Source organism: Notolepis coatsorum (genome assembly GCF_963971535.1).
Source record: "Notolepis coatsorum genome assembly, chromosome: 19".
Lineage (NCBI taxonomy): Eukaryota > Metazoa > Chordata > Actinopteri > Aulopiformes > Paralepididae > Notolepis > Notolepis coatsorum.
Genome location: NC_140183.1, coordinates 18,671,851 through 18,690,464, shown reverse-complemented (window position 1 = coordinate 18,690,464; position 18,614 = coordinate 18,671,851). Strand labels below are relative to the sequence as shown.

General features: G+C 46.9%; 2 protein-coding genes across 2 annotated transcripts in view; both read left to right on the top strand.

Annotated features, from left to right (window-relative positions):
• The window catches only part of adam15 (ADAM metallopeptidase domain 15), a 140,425-nt gene extending 134,200 nt beyond the window's left edge, over positions 1–6,225 (top strand). Inside the window, exon 24 of the mRNA XM_084336564.1 lies at positions 2,954–6,225. Coding sequence (XP_084192690.1) covers positions 2,954–3,020 — 67 coding nt within the window. The 3' untranslated portion in view covers positions 3,021–6,225. The remainder of the gene's footprint in view (positions 1–2,953) is intronic.
• Positions 5,274–18,614, top strand: part of LOC311246406 (semaphorin-4A-like) — a gene marked incomplete at its 5' end in the record, with an annotated part of 93,101 nt that continues 79,760 nt past the window's right edge. Inside the window, one exon of the mRNA XM_084336563.1 lies at positions 5,274–5,412. Within this exon, the coding sequence (XP_084192689.1) occupies positions 5,274–5,412 (139 nt within the window). The remainder of the gene's footprint in view (positions 5,413–18,614) is intronic.

Sequence of the window (18,614 nt, the reverse complement as noted above, 5' to 3'; positions counted from 1 at the left end):
ATGACGCCCACACTCACTCCTGTTAGAAAAAGTATCGACGCCATTGTTGTTGACGTTAGCTTACATGCTAACGTTAATGGCAGCGACCATAGCATTGTGGCTCGGCTAGCCTATCATCGCTTACTAGAGCTAGTGAATGGATAAACAACGTTATTTAACATTGCAGAATGGCTACAATTACAATGCGGCTCAATACAAACAATTGTTAAGGGGCCCAGGGGGTGTAGACTGTTGTAGTTTGAGCTCATTTACACCATGCTCCAAAAAAGAAAAAGAAAAACTGCCGAGCGATCTGGCGCGGGGAGCGGGGAGCGCTCGATTCAAGGTGAGTGGGGAGCGAGCGGAGAGCGACTTGGGGGCGGGGTCAACATGAGCGATTAGCGGAGCGGACCAAGCTTTAAAGAGCGAAGAGCGGATTTCTCGGCCGCGCCGATCCGCTCACGTGGCCTGCAGCGTGAGCCTCCCACGCGTTACTCCTCGCCACTGAGAGTTCGAGCTGTCTGGTGAAAAGATGCGACAAGCTGCCTCCTCGTGTACCGGAGGGGACACGTGATGCAAGGCTTCTATCCTCACTACAGTCGACCAGTGGGAGGCATAGTCTAGCAACGTTCAAGACAGGGGAGGGGAGAATTGGAATTACGAAATTGGGATGGGAGAACAATAGAAAAATAAGGAGAAAAAGTGAATAAAAAAAAAACTTTGTTAACTCAGTTTGCTAACTTGATGAAGAAAACAGCATATCGGTCAGTATCACTTTGTGAAACTTTAAGCCTTAGTTAGACTACTTTTAAAATCAATCTACTGGGCAGTGTAGAGGTCTATGCACTTTCAATTCCAATAACTTTTTTTATGATCTACTAAATCAAACTACTAATTCCCAAACTGTGGGGTGCTCACCCCTGTGTTTCGCACAAAATCAATTCACCTGTGGTAGCGAGCTAGCTAGCTGACACTACGTTAGCTATCCAACCAGGGAGAGAATCAGAGAAAACAAAATGAAGAACTCAGGAGCTAAAAGAAAAGCTTACGCAGCCATGCCATGTGTTCCAGGTGACCGTAACATCACTCACGTTACTAAGCCACAACAATATGTAGACTGTATGACGAGGCTACACCTCTCCCTTGGCTTCACGTCTACTGAGGTTGGCGCAATTTTGCCTTCAATTATATATCTTGCTCGAAAAAGAGATTTTTGATCTCAAGTGACTACCTGGTAAAATAAAGGCTAAATAAATATATATATATTAAGGCTGTCAAAGTTAACACGGTATTAACGCGTTAACGCACAATTCTATTAATGCCACTATTTTTTAACTCACGATTAACTTTTTAGGGGGGAAAAAATATATTTTTCTTTATTTTATTATTATTATTCTTTTTTTACTAGACTTCACTCAGGTGTATTATTTATACCGGTACTCTCATTGATACTATGTATGTTTCTGACTCAAAGTGTGTGTGTGTGTGTGTGTGTGTGTGTGTGTGTGTGTGTGTGTGTGTGTGTGTGTGTGTGTGTGTGTGTGTGTGTGTGTGTGTGTGCGTGTGTGAGAGAGATAGAGAGAGAGAGGGGGGGGGGTGAGAGAGATGAGGAAGGTGCAAGAGAGAAAGAGAGCTGGGGGTGTGTGTGTGAGAGAGAGGGGGGGGGGTGAGTACTCAGCCCTTGTGTGGGTGAATGTAACAAGTTTCTAACGTTTTCTTTCCCCTATTATTTCATGCACACTTTATTCATTGTTTTAAATTATTATTTTCTTTTAAGTTATTTTGTGCATCACTCTGTTTTGAATTTTATGCAAATTTGCAATGCATGAGGGTCATCCTTTTGTGTTAAATGGCTGCATAAGGTAGATAAAAAAAATAAAATAAAATACGATAAATTATATATATATATATATATGGATTATATTAAAATGTCAAGCGGTTTTCTTACTATGATAAATGCACACCAGAACACTATGGAACCTCAAGTTTAATGTTTCAATGAAAAGAGACCAGTAGAAAATAAAAGATGGTGTATACTTGTATGCCGTGACAAATAAAACTCTTGACTTGACTTGACTTGTATTTTTTGAAAGGCCATTTTCAAAAAATTTAAAATTAAAAATATATATACAGTAATGCGTGAGGGGGGTGGGGTCGCCTAAATGTGTCCAATTACCCCTAAAACGTTTGGGAACCACTGTATTAAACAATACTTAGAAATGTCACAAAGTTGATATTAGCTCATGTTAGCTACAGTAATGCCTAGAAACAAACATATTTTTGAAAAGCCCAGTCATATTTGCCATACAAATGTAGGACTATGCCACAAATGGCAGCAATATAGATTTACAGGTTGAATCTATAATGCTGTCAAACAGCGACCTCTAGGCAAAAGGGCCCCCACTTGGTATTGCAATTTGTTTAAATGTTTTTGTTTTGGTCTCATGTGTGGGTTGGAATTTTGTCATTTATAAATCATAGAGCAGTTGTCTGGTAATCAGCTGATTCCCAGTTCGATTCCAGCTCCTCCCGGCAGCGCGTCGAAGTGTCCTTGAGCAAGACACTTAACCCCTAACTGCTCCTGATGAGCAGGTTGGCACCTTGCATGGTCGCCTCCGTTGTCGGTGTGTGAATGTGTGAGTGAATGGGTCAATGGGTCAATGTGTGGCATACGTTGTAAAGTGCTTTGGATAAAATGCAGTCCATTTACCAAACCAAGCAGGGCTCGTTTGCCTAGGTGGCTGTTTGGCGGCATTACAGGCATTACAGATTCTACCAACATGACTGTGCCACTCAATTCTGTGGTATGTGGTACATATTCCCAACACTGTTTCATGTGGTACTAATTCTTCATCATTCTCTCTCTCTCTCTCTCTCTCTCTCTCTCTCTCTCTCTCTCTCTCTCTCTCTCTCTCTCTCTCTCTCTCTCTCTCTCTCTCTCTCTCTCTCTCTCTCTCTCTCTCTCTCTCTCCAGACGTCCTCCTCTACCTCCAATACGGACAACAAATCCCAGGAAACCCGCTTCCGTACAACAGGTTTAACATCAGAAGAAACTTCTAGAATTCTAGGATGTTTGGTTTTTTTGGATCGTAACGGCAGGGATTTGGTCTGAATTGGCCTTTTCTTCAGGGGAGGGAGGCTTTTTTTTAAAGACAAAACATTTGACTCCTATGGAATTGTTAAGCTTGACTGCATCCGAGCCTTCGTCACCCTTTTTCCTGCCATGCCGTGTTTCGAAGAGCCTCCTGTAGACATACTGCCTGAGAAGTGACCTTAATGTGAGGAGATTGGTTCCTCACCTGTCTGCAAGCGTCCTACAGTGTGATTCTGTCACATGACAGATTTGTTTTTCCTTTATTTTTCCAGGGAAGGTTCACAGAGCATGAATGCTCTTTTTCAGCAACGCCCTGCTTCAAACTCACACAGTTACAAACATTCACAACTGGGAGCTGCCCAATACAACCATGGACTGACACTGTTGACCACTAGGAGCTGCCCAGTACAGCCACGGACGGACACTGTTGACCACTAGAAGCTGCTCAGTACAACCACAGTTAGACACTGTTGACCACTAGGAGCTGCCCAGTACAACCACAGACTGACACTGTTGACCACTAGGAGCTGCCCAGTACAACCACAGTCTGACACTGTTGACCACTAGCAGCTGCCCAGTACAACCACAGTCTGACACTGTTGACCTCTAGGAGCTGCCCAGTACAACCACAGTCTGACACTGTTGACCACTAGGAGCTGCCCAGTACAACCACAGACTGACACTGTTGACCACTAGGAGCTGCCCAGTACAACCACAGATTGACACTGTTGACCACTAGGAGTTGCCCAGTACAACAATTTTTCGGGGAATCGAACCAGCTGCGACCTTCTGGTCACAAGCCCACTTCTCTAAACCTCTAGGCTACTGCTCCTGGATGGCGACAGTGGCATCGTTACACGTTCATTACAACACGACGCATTGAGGAAGACATTAGATGGATGAAGATTATACCTAAAGAGAACTTACATGGCGATTATCAAGCAGCCCATCCTGTAAGGTGTGTGTGTTAGAGAGAGAGAGAGGGAGAGAGAGAGAGAGAGAGAGAGAGAGAGAGAGAGAGAGAGAGAGAGAGAGAGAGAGAGAGAGAGAGAGAGAGAGAGAGAGAGAGAGAGAGAGAAATTAATTCAACAGTGATGAACTTGTGTCAGGATTGCTGGTAAAATCACTTCTTGTTTGAATGTCATCATTCAGCCTGTGTTCTCCATCTTGTTCTCCATCATTCAGCCTGTGTTCTCTACCTTTCAGCCTGTGTTCTCTACCTTTCAGCCTGGGTTCTCCACCTTTCAGCCTGGGTTCTCCACCTTTCAGCCTGTGTTCTACACCGTTGCCATTACATTTCACAAGGAGTATTTCACCCCCTTTTGCTGACACGACTGAGCTAATAATAAGAACTTGTTGTTATTATTTCACTTTGAGATGGTGACTTTGATATGAAAGGATGACATATGACTGTATCTCCCTGAGACACTTGGAAGCAAGCACTCAACAAAAGACCTAAGCCTTACCGGTTAAAAAGAACACGACTGATGAATCAGTATGCTTTTTGGGGTTTACCAGAGGGATTCTGTTGGTGCCCCATTGTGAGAAAACGTCTGCGCATTCCAAAGAAGGTCCAGAGAAGGTCTAGAGAAGGTCCAGAGAAGGTCCAGAGAAGGTCCATCACACTTACAGAGGAGTGCTATGTCACAAACGCAGGTATAAAAAAAACAGGTGCTCTTTTGATCTGAAGGACATATCATGAGACAAGAAAACGAGAGACGTCAGACTTGTACTTTTCTCTGCAACCAATAAATCATAACCTAACAATACCAAGGGACACTTTGAGGACATTAAAAAGCCTTTAATAAATGGGTTTAGCACGTATGCGTTTCAACTCTACAAGTTTTCTTCAGGGCATATAAAAACTAGTGACGGCTCACACACATAAAGGCTTGTGTAGCTGCCAGCCAGAGTAGCACTGGGGTCCCGAGTGCAGTCAAGGAAGTGGGTGTGTACATAATTAGGTCAACTTTAACAAGACACCAATATCTGTCAGGTTTGCAAACCCGTCATAGAGAAAAACCCGAATAGCATTGAATATTCACAAACTGTCATATAGAGAAATACTTGTGTAGGAAAATACCCATATTCAAATATATATATATACACAGTATACTGGTACAGACTAGATGCTTCCTCAGTATAGGTTGTAATACTTCACTGAAGTCGGGTTACCTTCGATAAAGAGAGAGATTACATCATGATGATCATCATCGCCATCATCACCACCATCAACATCACAAGAAGCATATTTACAGACATGGAACATAAGTCCAGCTGCTCATTCAGGCCTGGACTCATCGTGGCCTTTCACTTGAAGATCCCTAATGTTTCTCTTTGTAACAGCCTTCATATATCTGTGAGCCATTACTTGCCATTAACCAATTATAAAATGCTTTTTAACCTTCTGTAGTGTGGTAGTGAAAGGGTTGACCTTCTGTAGTGGTAGTGAAAGGGCTAACCTGTAGTGTGGTAGTGAAAGGGTTAACCCTTTGTAGTGTGGTAGTTAAAGGTTAACCTTCTGCAGTGTGTTGGTGAAAGGGTTAACCTTCTGTAGTGTGGTAGTGAAAGGTTAACCTGTAGTGTGGTAGTGAGAGGGTTAACCTTCTGTAGTGGTAGTGAAAGGGTTAACCCTTTGTAGTGTGGTAGTGAAAGAGTTAATGTGCAAAGTATGCCTTGTTATTCTTTTGGTTATGAATTATGGATCACAAAGCAAAAGCACACGTCTACCCTCTCTCTCCTTTTTCTGGTCTTTCACACTTAACCTAAAAGGTTTGGCAGCAGGTGAAGTCTTGAGATGAAATCTTGAGATTGCTTTGGAGACAATCAGGAATAAGAATGAAGGAGATGGTTATGATAACATGTATTGATCACGTGTTGTGACTATGAAATGCCAAAGAAGAAGGACATCCGGCTATCCGTGATGGTGTGGGAGTCGACGGATGCGTTGGTATATTCAATCCGACGCTCCGATTAATCGTTACAATTCCGCTGGAACTGAGCGCAAAACACACCGGAGGGATTCACGAGCCGCTCGGGTAACAGACGTGACATGGAAGATGACAAATATCAATAAAATTGTCAGTTACATGTTTAAGCTCCCTCCTGCAATCATGTAAATAAAGGAATCTGGTGAGTTGTGATCTGATAAAGCCTTATTTTAACTGTTGCTTAGTGTCTGCTAGCATGCTAGTGAGTTTAGCCAGTTTGACGTTATCCACTACCGTAAACATTAGAGCACTCCGCTGCTCGGTCTGCTCGGCCAGGGTGGCTGGATTGCGCTCTGAGCGTTCCGGGAGGGTGAATGAAAGGAACACTCCAACATCTTGGGAAATTAGCTTATTTGCCATCTACCCTGGAGTTAGACAAGAAGATACAAGTATACCTTTTTGTTCTCTGTGCATGCAGTAGGAGTAGGAAGAACTAAAATCCAATCAACAGTCATCTCCCGCCTCGACTACTGCAACGCACTGCTCTCTGGCCTCTCGGCCACTGTCACTAAGCCTCTTCAACTAATTCAGAACGCAGCGGCCCGCCTGATCTCAAACCTACCGAAGTCGGCCCATGTCTCCCCCCTTCTTAGGGACCTGCACTGGCTCCCCATTGCTGCACGAATCTGCTTCAAGGCCCTCGACCTAGCATACCGTGCGGCAAAGGGAACCGCTCCTCCGGTCAATGGTCTCTAACTACGCACCCTAGTCAAGACCCCTACGCTCTGCATCTTCTGGCCGCCTCAGACCTACTCCTATCCAAGCTCCGGGAGGGTCATCAAAGAGAAGTCGCCTATTCTCAGTCCTTGCCCCACAATGGTGGAATGAACTACCCACCCCAGTTAGGACAGCCGAAACCCGTCCAATCTTTCGCCGTCGACTAAAGACGCACTTCTTCAACCATTATCTGAATTAAAAAAAATATATACAAAAAAAATCGAACCCTAACTAACCTTACTGTCATGCACTTGTCCTAATAAACTAACCTACACTGTAGCACTCAACACTTTGATGAACATTGTTACTCAGCTGATAGAGCTGATAGATTGTGCCCTTCCTGATGACTTGTCGTACAGAACTTGTAAGTCGTTTTGGATAAAAGCGTCAGCTAAATTACTAAATGTAAATGTAAACTAGGCTATTGGAGGAACCTACTTCCAGTGACTGACGCTAAGCTAGGCTAACGGTGTGCGCCTTCATACTCCTACTGCATGCAGAGAAGAAAAAGGTATGTATCTTCTTGTCTAACTCCAGGGTAGATGTCAAATAAGCTAATTTGCCAAAATGTTGGAGTGTTCCTTTAACACACAAAACAGGTTGTGATTCGTTCCCCTTTTCGTAGCTGAGGTTCACTGTGCGTTGGTATATAGGGGCCCTTGGGCGGAATGATTGTCTAGTTCTCTTTCTTCCAACATGGCTGCCTGTAACCACTGGTAACGACTTTGGAAATAGAATAGAATCGAAAACCTTTAACTTATTGGGGTCCAATAGAGGCTTTTCGCTGAATGTTTGGAATGTTTAGAATCCCCATTCTTCCTCCACGTTGGAAGAAACAACAGTTGCTATGTGTTGATAATATATATCAGAAATATATCAACTAAAATATAATAAATGGTGCTTTATTAGTTGATCTGGTAAACAAGTCACATGTGGAACAGTAATACCATGCTCTTCCAACGTTTTACCTGCTCTACCACTGCACAGAGCTTCTTGGACACTATATTTAAGATTTTAGAATGTACATAACAGAATGTATATCCCGGACCGTATCCTATTCTTTAATCTATTTTATTCTTATTTTTAATATTATTATATTCTTATTCTTATTTGAGTCCCATTGACTACCTAAATGTTTATTGTTGTTCAATGTGAGCGATCTGTAGTGCCGAATTTCCCTCGGATTAAAAGATCCCTGTCTTGTTTATTTTCATGTTGCTGCTGTCAGGCAAAACCTTGTATCTCAAAATGTTTGTGATTTACTGTACACGTTTTTACTTGAATTAAAGGGGCACTTCACCAAAAAAAACAATGCTGATTTATTTTGCACATGCTCTCACACACACCCAAAAACTAAACCGTTTTGCGTTTGGAGTTTGAATACGGCCACCGGTGATGTCATCTGGGACATTGAATTAATCCTTGTGTCGTGTTAATTACAACACCATGAATGATGTGTAGATGAAAAAATAGCAATACATTGTCTTATAGTGACTGCTACCTTAATAATTTAATTGAGTTGTAATTGTGTAAAACACAACAACACAAGGATTCAATGTCCCTGATGACATCACTAGTGGCCATATTCAAACAAATTTACTCTCAATAACTGTCAAACTAAATGAATGTGTGCAAAACTCTTTTTGGATGTGTGTGAAGATTATATGCAAAATAAATCAGCATTGTGCCCCTTTAACCCTTTCACTACTGTTGTGAAGGATCAGATTAAACCGAATATATATATTTATTTATGGATATATATTTAATAGTATTTGTATATCGTTTGATATCCCCTGTATATTCCTTGTACAATATGCACTGAATATCCCTTTAGTCTACTAAACAGCCCATAATAGTTTCATTCTACCATTGGACGAGAACCTGGCGCCAGCAGCCATACCCCTAGGTTCAAGTTCAATCGTGCCGACCAACATGTCGTGGCAAGCCCGGTTCCGCGTAGGAATACGTCTGGCGAAATACGAATGGTACTATTTGTTCACAGCGCATATATATATGGCGCAAGTAAAGTAGAACTTCCTTTTAGTCCATTAGTTCTTTACCCTCCAACCTAGTAACAGACGCGAAGCCTCACCCACGACGCACGTGTGGTGCAGTAAGGCCTACTTGGCCTCAGAATAGGCATTGAGATATCGTGTGGATTAATAGTTGAATTGTCATAGTTTGGCACTATACCGTCGAGTTGGACGTATTTCTATTAAGCTAATAATAGTCTATTATGTATGGTGCATCGTTCGGTTAGAGTTATAAAGTGAGCAGCACCCCCATCGTTCCTGACGTTATCTGGAGTCTTAACCAGGCTGGGCAGACCACTTGTGGTGCTTGCATCCGAGGAGCTCCGGGCCAGGACGAGTGGACCTGTACATTGGATTACTTTACCCGGACGACGGCGAGCCTTCCACGGCTTGGATTATCTACATGCTTTGGGTGCTTTGATTATTCCATGGATAACGGCCAACACTGCTGAGTGTTGGAACTACCCCCCGGAGAGGAGTCCAGGTGAGACGGCGCTCTACACCAGTGAGGTCGCCTCACGTCTCTCCGTTGTGGACCGTCAGCTACCGTCCACCAGAGGGTCCAGCTGTATTCATCTGCGGACTGAGGTTCTGTGGGCATCGTGTTCAGGACTCTGAATTCTCCCAAGAAATCGTCGGCCAGATGGGATACCGCCAGCGGCTCTTCTAACCCCCCCCTCCTACTGTCTTACAACCAGCGGGACCCCCCCCCCCCCCTTAGTGTATCCAGCTATAATCATTTAAGTACCATCGCTATAGTTCCCTAAAGAACCGGGTTGTATACTTACTCCCTGCGTAACCAGAGATTGGACATTCAATGTTGATTTACCTACGAATACTCATTTGCCATACAAGTGCATTTCAAATCATAAATGTCATCAAGTGAACGTTGTATATACCCTTTGCTATATAAAATATTCGATTTGTACATTTGTGTGGACTTCGTTTCATCAGGTGGGAAAGTGTTCATCATATCTATATCATGTACTGGATGGCCAGAAGTTAAAGTACAAGAGGTAGTGGTTTAATAATACCATACTTATCAATACAGTCAGGGAATTGTACCCCTCAGTTACAATTGGTCCTTCGAGCCGGAGGGTAACTAGTGTAATATTAATATAGTGTTATTAATATTAAAATGGCCTATGATGAACACTCCACGAAACGGTCCTCCTAACGTAGAACGCCCGCAGCGCAGACGACAGCCACCTCAGTACTTAGAGGATTACGCTGTCAGTCAACTACCTAGCCTTCGACAAACAGTAAACGCGGTAAAAGTAGAAAGTAAAATTATGTCTGACCTTAACGACCAGGTTTCCCCGACCACAGAGGCCCTAGTAGGTTCTAATGTAACTGACCAAGCGCACGGTGGGGACCAGGAGGGAGCTGACATGCCTTTACCCCCCGCCAATACCGAAGAAGTAGTCCCCGACCAGCCCCGGGAGGAAGACAACCCTACAGAGAGAGAACTCTGCACGGAAGAAGAGGAGGAGAGCGCCGAGGAAATAGAGCTCCAGGACTCCCCAACGAGTACACCCAGGAGCGGCTCACCCAGGAGCGGCTCACCTCCACAACCGCCTTCCCCCAGCGAAGCGGAGAGGATGCTACAACAGGCGTTCCTCGTCAGCCTGACAGCCTCTACCGAACGCGATCGACTTCAGGGTGAACGCGATCGACTTCAGGGCGAACGCGATCGACTCCAAGCACAGCAACGGAGCGAAGAAGAGCGCATACGCCTGGAGATGAGACGCCTTCAGACGGAAGAGAATATGGCAAGAGACCGGGCCGACGCCCAGCGCGCCGCTGCCGGTGCCCAAAGAGAAGCAGATCTCACCAAGCGCGAAGTCGAGCGCGACAAGTTACAAGCGCAGCTAATGGAGCAGCTGATCCTCAAGGCAACACCCTCTCCCTCCGCCAGGGGTTCAAGGAACTCGTCGAGACAACAGTCAAGGGCAGCGTCTCCTAACCGAGCAAGCGACCCTGAACTTGACCAACAGACCAAGCCTATACCCCCCGCAGACCCCCTTCCCAGACCGGTCCAAGCGAGACCCAGCTACAAGGAAGGAGCGGCATACACTGCGGAGAAGCTAAATAAACGACTACAGGATCTGGAAGACCTGATAGAGGAAGAAGAGGGAGAGGAGGAGAACCAAGCCCGACGACAGCACAGTACTCCACCGGACCAGGAGGTCCAGTACAGCCCAGGCTATACCCCGCGGCGCTGCGCTACAGACCCCCGACTCTATTCACGGGTGAGCACGACGCAAGTCCAGCCCCGAGGAATAGCACCTGGACCAGCGGGCCATGGTACCCTGTCGGTACCAGCCCACAGAGAGGCGCAAGAGGGGACTCGCCTAGGAGGTCTCTCCCCCAACGCTCGCCGATGTATCAGCCATCCACGGCGTCATACATTGCCACGCCGTCGTTTCCAGACTTCACCTATGAGAATCGAGCACAGTACACGGAGCTCCGGATGTGCTTAGAGACAATGATGGTGGATGTCGCTGATGAACGCCACAAGTATGCAATATTACTGAAGCACCTGAAAGTACCGCGAGCGCACAATATAGCGCTAGCCTATGCCACCTCTACGACCCCATACACCGCGGCCCTAGCAGCGCTGGACCAGAGATATGGACGTATATGGGATTACGTAATCCAAGAGATAAGGCATATTGATCGCCTACCCCCAGCAACAGACAATCGCTCATTAGACGACCTGTCAATCAAAGTGCAGTCCCTGGTAGGGATGCTGGGAGCGCAACGGGAAAAGGGCATGCATGAGCTATACGCCAACTCTAACGTCGAGAGGATTTTGGAGAAGCTGCCACCCGCAAGACAAGAGCATTTTAGGCGGCAGAGGGACTACCGGGATCCTAACGGCCCCGAACCATCCCTCCTTGATCTAGCCGACTTCCTGGCGAGAGAAGTCAGCAGCTTACGACTGGATACGTTCGGGCGGAGCACGCCAAGCTCCAGAGAGGGACCCAGGAGAATAAATGATGGAAGAAGATCGGTGACTGTCATGCACCAATCAGAGTCAGTACCGAGCAGTAAGAGCCACAGTACCCCCTCGAGAAAAGAGAAGTGGAAGATGGTGTGCCCCTACTGTGAGAAAGAACACTGGCTGTCACAATGTGACCTGTTCACAAAGATGAATGCAGAAGAAGTGAGTCAATGGATAAAGTCCAACCGGCGCTGTTACCGATGTGCGCGCAGTCACATGGCAGCCGAATGCCGCCTAAAGAAAAGGTGCAGTCGGTGCGACGGAGCCCATCTAGATATACTACACGACAGTAACAGAAGACGGCCTTCACCTGCACCATCGAGCGGCACCAAGGCAAGTGTCATGTACATTGACCCCGCCAGCAGCAGCGGCGCCCAAGTGCTCTTAAAGGTAGTCCGTGTGACATTGAGCTACCAAGATAAAGTCATGGACACTTACGCCGTCCTTGACGACGGGTCAGAGAAGACCCTTCTGCTCGCGTCCGCTGCGGCCCAGCTGGGACTGCGGGGGAGCGAGAACCAAATGACGATTCGGACAATAAGAAGAGATTTAAAGACGATAAAGGGCGAGAATGTCTCCTTCACTATCGCAGCAAACGGGCAGCCAGAGCGACGGTATAGGATTACAAATGCTTTCACCAGCCAAGAAATAGGACTATCGCAGTACACCTACCCCATCGCCAAGTTGATGGATAAATATGTGCACCTGCGTCAACTACCTATCCCGCTCATAGACGGCGCTACCCCGACCCTGCTGATAGGCTCCGACCATGCAGAACTCATAGTCCCGATTGACCGGGTCCATACAGGACCCCGAGGCTGTCCTGCAGCAGTCGAAACCCGCCTAGGGTGGACACTACAAGGCCCCCTCGCTAAATCTCTCAACCAAACAGCAGCCACTAGCTGCCTCCACTCCAGAACGACAGAAGAGGACACCACTCTCCTGCAGCATGTCGAGAGGCTATGGACACTAGAGACAATGCCCTTTAAGAACGAAAAGAAAGATATTCGTTCTAAAGAAGACATTTACGCCATCAACCTACTCGAGCAAGGGACAAAGAGAGTCACAGTCGGCGGAGTGATGAGATACGCAACTCCACTCCTGAGGCGAGAGGGAATGCCCACCTTTCACGCAAAGAAAGACGCCACGGAGCGCTATCTATTGAACACGGAGCGGCGCCTAGCCAAAGACCCCGCTCAAGAGGGTGTGTACCGCGCTGAGATTGAGAAGCTAATCACAGCAGGACACGTGACAAAGATTGACATTAAAGAGGCCGATCAGACGACCGAATCATGGTACGTGCCGCATCACAAGGTCCACCACAACGGCAAGGATCGCATTGTGTTTAACTGCAGCTACCAGATCGGATCCCAAAATCTGAATAAAGAGCTCTTGCCCGGCCCCACACTCGGCCCCTCCCTACTAGGCGTGCTACTGCGCTTCCGCCAAGACAAGGTGGCTATCAGCGGGGATATCAAAGGGATGTTCCTGCAGGTGAGACTAGTGGAGGAGGACAAGCCCCTGCTGCGGTTCCTATGGAGAGAGAGGATCGGAGATGAGAACCCAGCCATCTACCAGTGGGAAGTACTCCCCTTCGGAACCACATGCAGCCCGTGCTGTGCTACATTTGCACTACAGAAACACGTCGCAGAGGACCCAGCAGCAGATGAAGAGGTCCGACACAGTGTGAAGAACAGTTTCTACGTGGACAACTGTTTACAAAGCGTTTCGACTCAAGAAGAAGCCGAGGCTCTCCTAATCAAGCTACGCGCCTCCCTGATCAAAGGCGGCTTTGATCTCAGGCAGTGGGCCAGCAGTGACCCGCACGTATTGCGCAGCCTCTCCCCCGCGGACAAGGCTGCCAGCAGCGAGACCTGGATGGCGACCATCCCAGGAGAAGCCCAAGAAATGACACTAGGACTAGTCTGGCGCTTCAAAACAGACTCGCTCCACTATAGACACAAACCCCTGACTCCAGAGCAGGGAAGGTCGACGGCGACACCGACCACCAGACGGAGTGTGTACAGAACACTCGCCAGACAATATGACCCGTTGGGATGTATTCTACCTTACACCACCAGGGCAAAGATGATTGTACGAGCACTATGGGACAAGGACCAGGGCTGGGACGACCCCATACCCGCACACCTTGCCTCAACATGGAGAGAGTGGGAGACGGAACTCCGCTCACTCCCAGGCGTCAATATACGCCGCAGCTACTTCCCATCCACAGTGAGGCCAGAGACATGCAAGATTGATCTACACGTCTTCAGCGACGCCTCCGAAGTAGCCTATGGATCGGTGGCCTACTTGCGTGCCCAAGAGAAGGGAGGAAAGATACACACTGCTTTCATCCTGGCTCGCTCAAGAATAGCCCCACGAAAGCAACAATCTATCCCGCGTCTAGAGCTCTGCGCAGCCCTAGCAGGAGCGCATCTAGCCACGTTAATCCAACGTGAACTCACCATTCCGGTGCACAGAACAATCTTGTGGTCAGATTCCACGACAGTACTCACATGGATCAAGTCTGATTCATGCAGATACAAAGTCTTCGTGGGAGTCAGAGTCACCGAGATTCAAGAGTTAACAGAAGCAGCGAGCTGGCGGTATGTGGACACCAAACACAACCCAGCTGACGTCATCACCCGGGGAATGTCTCTGGATGACCTCACCCGTCGCAACATCTACAGTGACGGACCAGAATTCCTCAAGCTCCCGGAAGAAGAGTGGCCTACGCCCACCCCACGGGAAGCAAGTAACGAGGAGGCTGAGAACAAGAAACCTATGTTCTGTGGACTGAGCACAGTCGCCTCCACAGACCCCAACATAGATGACTGCATTACCCTAGAGAGTGCGCAGCAAAAGACATTCCTGTGGCACCACCCAGAGATTCAGTCCACCACTGACATTTCAGCAGCTGACTACGAAGAAGCAGAACTTCTTCTACTACAACGAGCCCAGAGAGACTCGTTCCCCGATGAGCTAGACTGTCTACAGGGAGGAAAGCCCGTCCCATCAGACAGCAGACTGCTCCACCTGGCACCCGAGAGTGACGCCCATAATCTCATCAGAGTGGGTGGTCGCCTGCGGAGAGCCCCCGATCTACCGGATGACATTAAGTACCCGATAGTCTTGAACAGCCGACACAAGGTCACAGAGCTGATCATAAAGAAATACGACGAGGATGTACACCACGCAGGAGCAGAGAGAGTCTTCGCGGAGATCAGACGTCGCTATTGGATACTTCAAGGAAGAGAAGCGGTGCGACGCTTCCAGCGAACCTGTCTAGACTGCCGAAAGTGGCGCGCGCAGCCCAGCATACCACGGATGGCTGACTTACCCCCCTGTCGCCTCCGACTCGGCGACAAGCCATTCCACTCCACAGGCATGGACTGTTTTGGCCCGTTGTATATAAAGAGAGGAAGAGGAACCGAGAAGCGGTGGGGTATTGTATTCAAATGCATGACCACCAGAGCGATACATATCGAGCTCCTTCCGACCATGAGCACAGACTCATTCCTTATGGCCTTCCGAAGATTCACATCAAGGAAAGGAAAACCGTCTACATTGTTGTCTGATCACGGGACAAACTTCAAAGGCGGAGAAAGAGAGCTGAGAGAGAGCTTCCAAGCTATGGGCCCAGAACTTAAGACCCACCTAGCTCCATCCCAGATTGACTTCCAGTTTAATCCCCCGAACGCACCCCACTTCGGTGGAACCTGGGAACGAGAAGTACGTTCTATAAAGACAGCCCTGTACGCCGTGCTTGGGGCCCAGACTGTGGCGGAGGAAGTCCTAATGACAGTCCTCACGGAGATCGAGGGAGTATTGAACTCAAAACCCCTCGGTTACGTCTCCAGTGATGTAGCAGATGTCGACCCAGTCACCCCCAACACACTCTTAATGGGGCGGCTGGACCCCGCGCTACCCCAGACAATGTACAGGCCTGAAGAAGCGAACGGCCGAAGAATGTGGAGGTACAGTCAAGTACTAGCTGACAAGTTTTGGAGCAGCTTCCTACTCCACTACCTACCGTCTCTACAGACCCGCCAGAAGTGGGTAAAAGAGAGAGACAATTTGACAGAAGGAACAGTCGTCATGATTATCGACCAGTCACTACCCAGAGCTATGTGGCCGGCTGGCCGCGTAAGCAAAGTGATCACCGGTGCCGATGGCAAGGTCTGAGCAGCTGAAGTACTCGTCCAAGGGCGAACTTACACACGACCCGTGGCGAGGCTAATAGAACTGCCCCGACTCCCAGATACTATCGATGATGACCATGACCCCATGACTTTGTGAGTTGACTGACCCTTACAGCGGACCTTAAGTGGTAGACAGTGCGGTTAATCTGTCTCTGCTTAGCTAATTAGGTGGGACTAATTAGGGGGCGGCTGTTGTGAAGGATCAGATTAAACCGAATATATATATTTATTTATGGATATATATTTAATAGTATTTGTATATCGTTTGATATCCCCTGTATATTCCTTGTACAATATGCACTGAATATCCCTTTAGTCTACTAAACAGCCCATAATAGTTTCATTCTACCATTGGACGAGAACCTGGCGCCAGCAGCCATACCCCTAGGTTCAAGTTCAATCGTGCCGACCAACATGTCGTGGCAAGCCCGGTTCCGCGTAGGAATACGTCTGGCGAAATACGAATGGTACTATTTGTTCACAGCGCATATATATATGGCGCAAGTAAAGTAGAACTTCCTTTTAGTCCATTAGTTCTTTACCCTCCAACCTAGTAACAGACGCGAAGCCTCACCCACGACGCACGTGTGGTGCAGTAAGGCCTACTTGGCCTCAGAATAGGCATTGAGATATCGTGTGGATTAATAGTTGAATTGTCATAGTTTGGCACTATACCGTCGAGTTGGACGTATTTCTATTAAGCTAATAATAGTCTATTATGTATGGTGCATCGTTCGGTTAGAGTTATAAAGTGAGCAGCACCCCCATCGTTCCTGACGTTATCTGGAGTCTTAACCAGGCTGGGCAGACCACTTGTGGTGCTTGCATCCGAGGAGCTCCGGGCCAGGACGAGTGGACCTGTACATTGGATTACTTTACCCGGACGACGGCGAGCCTTCCACGGCTTAGATTATCTACATGCTTTGGGTGCTTTGATTATTCCATGGATAACGGCCAACACTGCTGAGTGTTGGAACTACCCCCCGGAGAGGAGTCCAGGTGAGACGGCGCTCTACACCAGTGAGGTCGCCTCACGTCTCTCCGTTGTGGACCGGCAGCTACCGTCCACCAGAGGGTCCAGCTGTATTCATCAGCGGACCAAGGTTCTGTGGGCATCGTGTTCAGGACTCTGAATTCTCCCAAGAAATCGTCGGCCAGATGGGATACCGCCAGCGGCTCTTCTAACCCCCCCCTCCTACTGTCTTACAACCAGCGGGACCCCCCCCCCCCCCTAGTGTATCCAGCTATAATCATTTAAGTACCATCGCTATAGTTCCCTAAAGAACCGGGTTGTATACTTACTCCCTGACGAACCAGAGATTGGACATTCAATGTTGATTTACCTACGAATACTCATTTGCCATACAAGTGCATTTCAAATCATAAATGTCATCAAGTGAACGTTGTATATACCCTTTGCTATATAAAATATTCGATTTGTACATTTGTGTGGACTTCGTTTCATCAGGTGGGAAAGTGTTCATCATATCTATATCATGTACTGGATGGCCAGAAGTTAAAGTACAAGAGGTAGTGGTTTAATAATACCATACTTATCAATACAGTCAGGGAATTGTACCCCTCAGTTACAACTACCACACTAGACGGTTAACCGTCTGTAGTGTGGTAGTGAAAGGTTAACCTGTAGTGTCGCAGTGAAAGGGTTAACCCGTTGGTAGTGAAAGGGTGAAACTGTCCCATGGTTCTCTGTGTTGTGAGCTAATATCACAGACCCTGAGGACCATGAACCCCATACTTTACAAAACCCAGTCTATAATTAAAGAAATGCATAGCTGTCATTCTAAAGAATTTTTTTTAAAGGAGGTGGTTGTTCTAAGAGGAGTGGAGCCTTTTGGAGATACAGGGTTTTCACCCAGACAGCAGCAATGTGATATTCCAATGGTTATTTGTCCCGAGAGTAACTGGAATGCATCGCTTATACTAAACATCAGTAATATTTACACACAGAGACGTGGCAGGTGTGACCGCCCTAGCACTGGGTTTTATCACTGGAGATACATTTCTCACTCACCATTGTATTTTGCGCCATCTGACAATATCATAATGATGTGTTTTCTATATTATATCCACAATCATTCATCTAAAAAATTGTATGGGCGTAAATACATGTTAAGATATTCAAAATCGTCACAGCAGTATAGTTTGTTTATACTTCAGAAGTGATGTACAGTGACGAGTGAATCTGGTAGTTGGTTGTTAAAAACGCGAAATAACATAATAACGTTACAGTTTCTAGTTCAGTCAGCAGCCTCGCGAAATAACATTATACATTATGCTCCGCGAAATAACATTATACATTATGCTCCGTGCTTCAATTATACATTATGCTCCGCGCTTCATTCATTCATTTCATAATCAGTCAGCAGCCTGCGTCCTCCGAAATAACATTATACATTATGCTCTGTGCTTCATTTATTCATTTCATAATCAGTCAGCAGCCTGCGTCCTCCACTGATGCAGCATTTTCTAGTTCAGTCAGCAGCCTCGCGAAATAACATTATACATTATGCTCCGCGAAATAACATTATACATTATGCTCCGCGCTTCAATTATACATTATGCTCCGCGCCC